The following is a 12202-nucleotide window of genomic DNA, read 5'->3' as shown; positions in this document are numbered from 1 at the left end:
TGAACTCATCAAGTAGTAGTTGTTGTTGTCTGTGGTCCCGCCCGTAGGCTGAGGGCGACTTGACGTCCATAAAGATGCGAGCGGCGACATGACGTCATCAGCACGAAAAAAGGCGCCAAAATGGACGCCTGAAATAAACATTCATGGGATATATATATATATATATATATGTATATATATATATATATGTATATATATACATATTACGTATGCCACGCGACACCTGCATCCATTGTGGTCACGAAAGGAAATGACCAACATTGGAGACGACGACAACATATCAACGTTGCAAAATTTAATTTGTCGATAACCAAAACGACGCTGACTTTGTAATTTCTTCTTTTTCTAAGCATTTTCTTCCCATAAACTTATAGCAATTATTTACGTTAATCAAAGTTTATATATATACATATATATATATATATATATTTTTTTTGAGTGACTTGAATGCTATCGTTTATGTCGACGACATTACGATATTCATAAAATGGATCATTCTAACGGCGCTTTGATCTTTTTTGCCAATTTGTTGCTCTATTTCTTCTTTTTGAAAACATACATACATACATACATACATAAATACGTACGTACATACATTCATACATAAGAGTCATCCCTCCTACCCGCCACATCTTTCAGGCCACTCCTAGCCCTTGTCCGCTCTCTCCCTTGCTCGACATACAATCCTCTTACATCCAGTACACCTCGTCTATCCACTTGACTCCTCCGTGGACTACCACGCGCGACTCTAAGCCTCTCTCCACACCAGTGGTTTGAACCGCGCGGATACCGCGCGGAAACCGCGGTGGTACGGCATCGTCAAGGAAGATTTGCACGGTGGTGTGGGAACGCCTCCATGAACTTTCAGCGGCATTGAACCGCCGCGGTTCAAACCGCTAGTGTGAAAGGGGCTAAAGGAGATCTCTTCTTCCAGCTTCTTCCTTCTCCTCCTCCTCCTCTTCCTCTTCCTCCTCCTCTTCCTCATTCTCCTCTCCCTCTTCTTCCTCCTTCTCCTCTTCCTCCTTCTCTTCCTCCTCCTCTTCCTTCCTCTCATTTAACGGTACAAAGCTCGACACTATTCCTTTCCAAACCATTTTCCAGCCAAAGTATGAAACGTCATGACGTCACGGCGTTGGCAACGATTACTCCTGATTTTGAAAAGATCCATTAAATGACAAATGGACCGAATGGAATTTGCGGATCAAGTGGAGACGGTAAAGATAATTATTTTTGCGAAAAGTGGCCACGAAAAGACACGCTGGCTAAAAAGGACGAATGTCGAGAGAGAAAAGGGCGGCGACATGATCCCAATTTTCAAATGTCGACATGAATAACCGTCTTGAGTAAATGTTTAATAGATAAATAAGTAAATAAATGCACTTAAAACAAATTAGTCACTAGTTAAGTAAATAAGAAAAAATAAACAGATGAACAAATAAAGTCAATATATAAACACTAACAATTAATATACAATTACTTCATATAAATACATAAGTACAAAAATACATAAATAAGTAGTTATATAATTTATTAGATAAATAAATAAGTAAATATGATTTAGGTACTTCTAAGTTTGTCTGTTCAGTTGAAGTCAATATATCGATCAATGCCTTACGATTGGAACTAGGACAAGGCTTCTGGTAAAAATATTTATATATTAATATAGAATATATATAAAAACACACATATAAATAAGATTTTTATAAATAATTAATAAGGAGATATAATAAAATATAAAGTAAAACCTAGCAAAAACGTATTTGAAAATTTAATATGGACTGCAAATAGCAAACGACTTCCACTCCATTTGGCGTCCGACAGGAGAGTAAGTGAGGGACGACGCACACGTTGGGCTGCTGGGCACGAGCACCTTCTCTCTCTCTCTCTCTCTCTCTCTCGATTGCAGCCATTAAAAAAAGGAGATAAGGCTACACTGTACAGAACGGCTGGAACAGGAGCCACGGAATTGACGTCACACCTGCGTCACCGGTGACGCCACACCTTCGGCACCTGTGACGTCACACCTACGGCACCCGTGACGTCACACCTTCCACACCGATGACGTCACATCTATGGCACCTGTGACATCACATATACGTCACCGGTGACGTCACACCTACGAATTCATGGAGTGTCGTCGCTCGGGGCTTGACGAGGTGTGGGGGGAGGGGGAAGGGGAGGGGGGAAGGAGACTTGCCGCCACCTCCCCCTCCACCTCCCTCCCGTCTCTTTTGACGCAGTTTCTTGCTTGCCAAGGAGGAGGAGGAAGAGGAGGAGGAGGAGGAAGAATAGGAGGAGGAATAGAAGTTAATCGTGAAATGAGTTAGACCGGTTTAGAATTTGTTCTGACTCCAATCACATTACTCTGTCAATGCGTCACTCTACGCCATTGCCCACGTGCGCGCACGCACGCACGCACACACACACACACACACACACACACACACACACACACACACACACACACACACACACACACACACACACACGACTCGGTAGCGCGGTTGGTAGAGCGCTGGACTAGGAAGTACGGTGGTGGTCGCAGTACCTGGTTCGAATCCTGCACAGGGCCGAAATTATTTCGGTATCGCTGCGCTTCGGGTCGTTACTCTGACTCTCGTGGGCGGGGAGTTGGGTGTGTGTGTGTGTGAAAGGTCATAGCATTACCCATAGACGAGCTCTGAGCTCTCTTCCGGGAGGGAAATTGCTGTCGATCACGAGTCCAACACGTGATCCAAAGACCAAGACCAAGGTGAATACACACACACACACACACACACACACACACACACACACACACACACACACACACACACACACCTGGTCTGTAAACAAATAAACTGATATAAATAACGGCTGCCATATTTATCAAATGTGTTCATTTTTCCAAACCAACAAAACAAATTCCCGTTTTCGAATTTGGTATCACTCTTCAAACAGCATTTCATATACGAAGTAGTTGTGCTGATAATGAAGTCATCGTCTATGACGTCATGTCAATGAATCGATCCCTTTTCCATAACAATTTTTTTCTAATTCATAACTAATATGAATTATTGTCTGTCGTCACATAAACACAATTCATTATTTTTCATTTTGTTTTTGGTGCATTATACAAAAAATTATGAGAAAAGAACACATGACTATCCGTCGAGGCCAAACCTGCTTGGTCTAAAATCTAGCGTGTCGTCCATATCAATAATTTGAACTCACAACTCTCAAACCGTCTCCCTAAATGACGATCCGCGGTAGTATCTATTAACTAGAAAACTTTAAAGAAAAATATATTCACTCTATTCTTTAAATAATGATAATAAAAATTGAATTAATTAAGATATCTGAATTATGCACAAATGTTGAAATTTTCTTCAACGTGTAAAAATTCAAAGAAAACGTACGTATGTTTTCTTTAACAACGTGCAAAAACTCAAAGAAAACGAATATAATATAAATCAACAATATAGTCTCCAAGTACCTATTTTAGTTAAGTTGTATGCTAGTGCTACATTTCCAGAAATTTATACCAGATTAGGAAAACCTACAGGTTGACAAGTAAATTTATTGTTAACATAACTTATAAACGACAGCGCAATTCATCGCGGTGGCTTTAGATTGATTTACCGATACGATGTCACGAAAGTGTCGACTTACTCACGAATACATTACTTTCAGTTTTCACCCACAACTACCCTGCTTATAAGATGCTGTTGAAAGAATCCCTCGAAATCGAAATAACGTTGTATGTTTTATACATACGTACATACACATACATACATACGTTGTGTGTTTTATACATACATACATACATACATACATACATACATACATACATACATATACCAAAGGCTTTTTCCCCCTTACAAGGGAGGTAGCCAAAAAGGAAAAGGCATAAAATCATTCCCACCCATTCCATTCCTGAATACACTCCACTACACTCCACCCTCCCTCTTATCTTAGCACCTCCTGGATGATGGGTCATCCCTGTACCCTGTCCACTGCCCTGGGTCAGAAGCAGTGTCGCAAGACACAGCACATCCACAGCAAGGCCGCTTCATTAAATCAGCGACCCCCCCCCCTCCGTCCCCCCATTGCATAAAAGGAGAAGACGGGGAGAAATCCCTTTGGGCTGCGTCAAATTTTGATCACACATACTACCTCACCCCCCATCCCCCCACCCATTCCACCTCATGCATCACATCATCATCCATATACAACCATTCTCCATTCACCCCTGTCTTCTGTCCTCTCCCGTCCTTCCTCAACAGACATTCCCCTCTTCCCCAAAGCCCCCTTCACCCCATCCATCCACCTCACCATAGGACGTCCCTTCATGTTCACTCCCTCCACATCTGCCTTCTATACCTCTTTTACTAGTCTTTCTTCACTCATTCTTTCCATGTGTCCAAACCATCCTAATACTCTTGCATCAACCCTATTTCCCAAATCCCTTTCCACCCCTGTTCTCCTCATCTCCTCATTTCTCACTCTATCTATCCTAGTAACCCCCATCATACTTCTCAGACACCTCATCTCAAACACATTCAAACTCTTTCTCTCTTCCTCTCTTATGTTCCATGTTCCTGCCTCATACAGTGCTGTTGGCATAATCACTCCTTCATACAGTCTCCTCTTAGCATCCATTCCCAAATGCCTATTCCTCATTACACTTTTTAACCCACCAAGGCATTTACTCGCTTCTCTCAATCTACATTCTACCTCCACCTTCACTCCACCTTTTCCTGCCACATTTGCACCCAAGTATCTAAAAATATCCACTTCCTCCAGTTTCTCTCCCTTAATGCTCACTTTCAGACTACTGCCACTTTCACCCCTTGAACATCTCATCACCCTACTTTTACCCACATTTATTTTCAGCTTTCTTCTATCACACACTCTCCCAAACTCTGTCACCAACTTCCTCAATCCCTCCTTCGGTTCTGCCACAAGCGCAGTGTCGTCCGCAAACAACAGCTGGCTCACCTCCCACTTTTCTCCATTTTCTTTAACCATCTCCAATCCCTGACCCACTACCCTTCCATTTACCTCTCGCGCTACCCCATCCATGTATAAGTTGAACAGCCAGGGCGACATAACGCATCCCTGACGAAGTCCCACCTTTACCTCGAACCACTCACTCTCTCCATTTCTAATCCTAACACAAGCTCTACTACTCTCATAAAAACTCTTGACAGCTCCTAGAAGCTTTCCTCCTATCCCGTATATCCGCAAACCCTCCCACAGTGCCTTTCTGTGTACCCTGTCGTAAGCCTTTTCCAGATCCATAAAGGACCCAAAAAACATCCTTCCCCTTTCCTATAGCTTTCTCACATATCTGTCTTACCACAAAGATCTGATCTACACAACCTCTACCCATCCTAAATCCACACTGTTCCTCACCAATCACTCCCTCTGTTCCTCTCCTAATCCTCTCAATCAAGATCCTCCCATAAGCCTTCCCAACTACACTTAACAAGCTCATCCCTCTGAAACTACTACATTCACACTTGTCCCCTTTTCCCTTGTAAAGTGGAACTATACAGGCACTCCTCCAGTCCTCCGGTACTCTACCCTCTCTCCAGCAAACATTAAATAACCTCACCAGCCAGTCCACAATCACTGTACCTCCTTTTTTTTTTTAGACATTCTGCATGGCCTCCATCCAGACCAGGTGCCTTACCTGCTCTCATCATCTTAACAACTGCCTTCACCTCATCCTTCCTTATTTCTCCTCCATTTTCCTCACTCATCACGGTAATTTTCTTAGCATTTCCCACTGCAGCTATCTTTCCCTCCCTATCCTCCTTCATATTTAGCAACTCCCTAAAATATTCTGCCCTTCTTCCCCTTACTGCCTTCTCTTCCATTATCATCTCTCCATCTGCACCTTTTACCTTTTCTTCTCTACTTGATTCGCCTCGTCTTCCTCTCTCAATTTCTTTCCAAAACATCTTTTTATTACTTTCAAAATTTTCTCTCATACTCTTACCCCATTTCACATCTGCTCTCCTCTTTGCCTCCTTTACCTTTTGCTTTACTTCTCTTTTCTTTTCTTTGTACCTCTCATATGACTCCCTCGTCCTATTTTGTAGCCAATATGTGAAAGGTCGCTTCTTCTCTTCTACAACCTTCTTTGTTTCCTCATCCCACCATTCACTACCCTTCCTTCTATTTCCACCTGTCCTTCTTGTTCCACACACATTCCTTGCACACTTTGTGACTCCCTCCTTGAACCATCCCCATTCCTCCTCCACAACCAGCTCTACTCTATCCTTCACTCCCTCCCACTCCTCCTTCAGCTTTTTCTTGTACTCCTTCTCCTTTTCCTTTTCATTTAAAGAATTCACTCTAAGCACCTCCCTACCTTTTGTCCCTTTCCTCTATCTCCATCTATCCTCCACTCTCAACTTACCTTCCACCAAAAAATGATCTGATATTCCCCCACCCTCTCCCCTTAGCACATGTACATCCTTAACTCTTCCCATCATAGTCCTATTTACCACTACATTATCCATCAACGCTCTATCTACCACCCTTCCATCCATCACCCTCTCCCATGTGTACTTATGCTTGACTTTCTTCCGAAACACTCTATTTGCTACCATCAACTCTCTTTCTAGACACATTTCCACCATCAACTCTCCACTACGATTCTTTCCTGGAACTCCACATTTCCCAACCACTCCATCAATTGGATCATTTCCTACCCTAGCATTAAAGGTCAGATATCAACAGATATACCATTCGCTAAAAATCATCGTATTGCTCGAAGAAGTACTTTTTAAAAGCATACAAATAAAGTTTTTACCTGTTACAGAAGAATTTATTCAGAAAATTCACTTTTAATTGCGCCTCACATACCACTTTTCCGAAGTATAGATGTTCTAGTCGATTAGTAATTAGTACCAGTAATCGCCGCTAGGTGAACCAGCGGTGACGTCACAGTTGCCAAACAATCGGACAAAGAAACACACGCTGTAGTTCAGCTCAGTCATTCCAATCGAGTTATTCATCTTCATGTTCGTTTTTAATCCAAATTTGTTCGCAAAAATGGCCCATTGTGCATTCCAATTCGGAAGGATAGTATGTATGGTGGAAGAAGAAGAGGAAGAGGAGTTTGATATCGTCGAACATCGCATTGTAAAGCCTTACCAGTTCGAACTGATAATAGGACAGCCCGTTTCTTCGTCGGAATACAGTGCAAGTGAAGATGAAGAAAGTGGTGAACAAAATAGCGAAGAAGAAGGGGAAAGCGATTTGTCAGATTCAGAACCTGAGACCACGGGGGAGGAGACGGAATTCGACGGCGACGTCGATTTAGACGGTGCCGAGAATCAAGATGGGCCTACCACCCCTCCTAGACGCAAACGCAAAAGATCTGACCACTCTCATAGGATTGGGAATACCAACTGGTATGAAATTCAGTGCATTATTCCTACCTTATTTAGGCTATCATTGCAAGCATGGGATGGGGTCCTTTGTTTTTATGTCGACGATCATTTGTCAGTCTCTCTCTAAAATTCCAAGCATGGGGGGAAAATTAAATTATATGAATTGCCTTGTTGCCATTTCTTCCTGCAAGATCGAGATTATTCATTTAAAATACTGGAATAAATGAATGAATACATGTAAATAAAATGAAGCCAAATAATCTTTTAATAAGTACTGTCAACTGTGTATTTTCTATTTTACTAAACACAGTGAAGTGCATAAAAATAAAAATATGTACAAGGAAAAACATCATAAAATGACTATCAATATTTATGCAGTTGTTTTTTTCAGGCTATATAGATATATTGTTACCGGCACTTCACCAGATGGATTGACCACATCCTTGGTAAAAAAAAAAAAAAAAAAAAAAAAGTTAAGTTTTGCCATCTTGTGCAGTCTCACGAATTCGTGCACAGTGGGAAAGTGAGGACTATACATACTGTGGTTTCAAATATCCCCAAGTTTGATGTGAACGCAATGACATGTGATACAAATATCAGGAAGCAATGTGGGCTGAGCAAATTTTTGGGGGGCTAATAGTAATATGATAATACACATATATTATCCTCATTTCAGAAGGGGAGGGGGTTAATGGTAGGGCTAGCACTGATGGCTGACAAATCTTTAGCCCTGACAATTAAAAATTCCACTTAATAAAATTATTTCAATGAGTGTTTTAAATTTTCAATTTGCTCATTTCAGTTGGGGGGGGCTAATGGGGGGGCTGGCCACTTTTTTGGAGAAGGATGCCTAGTCCCAGTCCCCGTCCCTTTCTTCTCGCCTCTTACGATCCAAGTGGAAATGCTTGGTGGCAGTATTCTTTTCCCCCCACCATATATATATATATATATATATTTTTTTTTTTTTTTTTTTTTTTTTTTTTAACCTGTTCCTCCTTCTCCTTCGCCTTCGTCAGGTACTGGCGGCGATCGCCGTGGCGATGGGGGCGATGGGCGTGGGCTTCACGTCAGCGTACACGTCGCCAGCGTTGGCGTCGATGGAAGCGCCCAACTCGACGCTGACCGTCACGCCCGAGCAGACGTCGTGGATCAGTTCGTTGATGCCTCTGTCAGCGCTAACGGCTTCCCTCTTTGGTGGATACCTGATCGACCGACTCGGCAGGAAGATGGTCATCCTCATCTGCGGGCCGCCCTTCATTGCCGGTGGGTTGGATGCACACATACACGCACACGCACGCACACGCACACACACACACACACACACACACACTACCCAGAGATCGGCAAATAATGAGCTCTGAGCTCACTGCCGTAGGATGGTGTCTGGCTGTCTCGACAGAGACTGCAGCAGATCCGAGGTGAATACACACACACACACACACGCACACACACACACACACACACACACACACACACACACACACACACACACACACACACACATACACACACGACTGTCTCTACGGCGGTCCGGGTTCGAATCCTGTCCAGGCCTGAAATAATTTCAGTATCGCTGCGCTCCGAGTCGTTACTCCAACACTCGTGGGTGGGGAGTTGGGTGTGTGTGTGCGTGTAAGGTCACAGCATTACCCAGAGATCGGTCGTACGAGCTCTGAGCTCTCTTCCGGGAGGGAAATAGTTGTCGATCACGAGTCCAGCACGTGATTCAAAGACCAAGGTGAATACACACACACACACACACACACACACACACACACACACACACACACACACACACACACACACACACACACACACGCACACATCACAAGCCGGAGAACCGGGGTTCGATTCCCCGGCCGGGCGGAGACAAGTTGGGTTTGTCTCCTTTCACGTGTAGCCCCTGTTCACCTAGCAGCGAGTAGGTACGGGACGTTAGTCAAGGAGTTGTGACCTTGCATTCCCGGTGTGTGGAGTGTGAGTGGTCTCAGACCTACCCAGAGATCTGCTAATAATGAGCTCTGAGCTCACTGCCGTAGGGTGGTGTCTGGCTGTCTCGAAAAGAGGCTGCAGCAGATCCGAGGTGAATACACACAGATGATATCAAGTATGACCATAATGATATTAACAATAATAGTAATAATGATAATAGTTATAATAATAGTAATGATAACAATAATGATAACAATACTGATAACAACAATAATAGTAATAATAGTAATAACAGTAATACTAATGATAACAATAATGATAACAACAACAACAACAACAATAATAATAATAATAAAATAATAGAATGATAATAATAACAACAACAATAATGACAATAACAACAACAACAATGCTAAACGACAATAACTTTTGATTACGTTCTCGTTCTCGGCTTTCAGCCTTCATCTTGATTGGTTCAGCGATATCCGTGTGGATGGTCTACGTCGGCCGCGTGATCGGGGGCGCCTGCGTCGGGCTGCTCTCCCTGACCATCCCGGTCTACCTCGGGGAAGTCGTCCAGCCAGAGATCAGGGGCACCCTAGGTCTGCTACCCACCACCATCGGCAATGGAGGTAACTTCTTACACCGAGGAATGAAAATAAAATAATAATAAACAAATAAATAAATAAATGAATAAATAAATAGATAAATAAATAAATAAAGTGTCCAGTATCAAACTAAAATAATCCACAGATTGGAACTTGGAGGAGGGAGTGGGCGGGGCTTAAGAGTGACGTAATGTCGTCTCCAGTCGCAGGAAAAGGCTTGGCGACGTGACGTTATGCCGATTCTGAGGGCATTTCCAAAAGAATTGGACCTGCAGTGTGTGTGTGTGTGTGTGAAATAAAATTGAGTTTTCCCTTTCATTGATCTTGTTCATTTTTTCCACAGGAATTCTTTTCTGCTTCCTGCTGGGGGCCTACGTGAACTGGTCCGTCCTCGCCTACGCAGGTAAGCGACATGACGTCACGTGATGATGACAACAATGGCGATTTCCCCAACACTTATTTTCGCCCTTTCTCTCTCTCTCTCTCTCCGTCAGGTATTATCATCCCGGTCATCTTCGTGGCCATGATGCTGTTCGTGCCCGAAACGCCGCGTTGGTACGTCTCCAAAGGTGAGTACCTGCCTGACGAAGGAGACGACCTAGTTCACAGTACGGAACGACAAGTCGTTACTATTGCTCTTATTATTGCTAATTGATATTATTATCATTATCATTATGTATTATTGTTCATCATTATTTATTATTTATTATTCTTCATCATTATTTATTATTTATTATTCTTCATCATTATTTATTATTCTTCATCATTATTTATTATCAATATCATTTATCATTATTATCAATTATCATTACGGTTACTATCCTTTTCATCGTTCTTCATCTGGTTGTTGTTGTTGTGCAGAACGTTACGAGGACGCCCAGCAGTCGCTGCGATGGCTGAGGGGGTCGGCGTGGGACGTGGAGGAGGAGCTGTACGCCATCCGGGCCAACATGGAGGCGTGCGCGGCCGAGGTCGGGCAGACGACGGCGCGCGACCTCCTCCGGCGGGAGTACCTGAGACCCCTGGGGATCAGCCTGGGCCTGATGCTGTTCCAGCAGCTGAGCGGCATCAACGCCGTCATCTTCTACACCGTCTCGATCTTCAAGATGGCCGGGTCGTCCTTGGACCAGCACCTGTGCACCATCATCGTGGGCGTGGTCAACCTCCTCTCGACGCTGGTGGCCAACGCCCTGATCGACCGCCTGGGCAGGAAGATCCTCCTGTACCTCTCCTCGGCCCTGATGGTCCTCTCCCTGGCCGCCCTCAGCGGCTTCTTCCTCGTCAGGCACTTTGCCGCCGAGGCGGTGGCTGCCCTGGGGCCCGACCCGTCCCCGGCCGTCGTGCTGCAGGCCGGGCTCAGCGGGATCCAGCTCACGAAGGTACAAGAGGAGGAGGTGGAAGTCGTCCTCGACTCTGCCCCGGCGGTCCTCCCGAACGGGACCCTGGCCTTCGAGGAGGAGGAGGAGGGCCAGGAGGACCACGCCCTGTGGCTCCTGACGCTGTCCCAGGACCTCAGCTGGCTGCCCCTCCTGAGCTTCATGGTGTACGTCGTGGCCTTCAGCCTGGGCTGGGGCCCCATCCCGTGGCTCTTCATGGGCGAGGCCCTGCCGGCGCGGATCCGCGGGCCGGCCGCGTCCTTCGTCACCGCCCTCAACTGGTCGGCCACCTTCGTGGTCACCAAGACCTTCCCCGGCATGGTCGAGCACCTGGGGCCCCACGGCGTGTTCTTCCTGTACACCGGGGTCATGGTCCTCAGCCTGGCCTTCACCGTCGCCCTCGTGCCCGAGACCAAGGGCAGGACTCTCGAGGAGATCGAGGCCGAGATGGCCGGACGCGCCGGCGAGGACTGCAAAAGCGCCACGGGCATATACATTTACTAGCAGCAGGAGCAGGAGGAGGACGACGAGCTCCTCACCGTCTTCGTCGTCAGGAGGAGGAGGAGAAGGAGGAGAGGATCCTCGGTCTTGAAGAAGAGAGGCACTCTCTTTCTCTCTCTCTCGAGGAAAGGAAAGAGAGAGAGGAAACTGTCTCCTTCAGGAGTGACGTCATGTCGACCTGTGACGAGACCCATCGACGACTCGACCAAAGACATTGTGGGGGAGTATTTGCAAAAGTCCACAACTCAGAGAAACACTCTCAAGTGCCTTGACTCCACGTGGGGTCGTAATTCTTTCAGTCTTTTACAGACGTGATTGCGTCTTTAGAACGAAGATAATTCGAGGCCATGACGTAGGACCAGGGTTGCCAGTTTCCGCAAACGAGTGAGATTTTTTC

The 12202-nt window shown here is 45.0% G+C and overlaps 1 protein-coding gene across 4 annotated transcripts in view; it reads left to right on the top strand.

The window, feature by feature from the left end:
• Window positions 1-12041, top strand: part of LOC143031352 (facilitated trehalose transporter Tret1-2 homolog) — a 27778-nt gene extending 15737 nt beyond the window's left edge. For all 4 annotated transcript variants that reach the window (XM_076195061.1, XM_076195060.1, XM_076195059.1 and 1 more), the window contains exons 3-7: window positions 8405-8651; window positions 9779-9952; window positions 10272-10331; window positions 10423-10497; window positions 10790-12041. In XM_076195061.1, the coding sequence (XP_076051176.1) occupies window positions 8405-8651; window positions 9779-9952; window positions 10272-10331; window positions 10423-10497; window positions 10790-11808 (1575 nt within the window). In that variant the 3' untranslated portion in view covers window positions 11809-12041. The remainder of the gene's footprint in view (window positions 1-8404; window positions 8652-9778; window positions 9953-10271; window positions 10332-10422; window positions 10498-10789) is intronic.
• The last annotated feature ends 161 nt before the right edge of the window (window positions 12042-12202 follow it).

This window comes from Oratosquilla oratoria, chromosome 12, assembly GCF_046742065.1.
Source record: "Oratosquilla oratoria isolate Oo_2021 chromosome 12, ASM4674206v1, whole genome shotgun sequence".
NCBI lineage: Eukaryota > Metazoa > Arthropoda > Malacostraca > Stomatopoda > Squillidae > Oratosquilla > Oratosquilla oratoria.
Note: the sequence above shows the minus strand (reverse complement) of the source record. Positions and strands in the feature narration are given on the sequence as shown.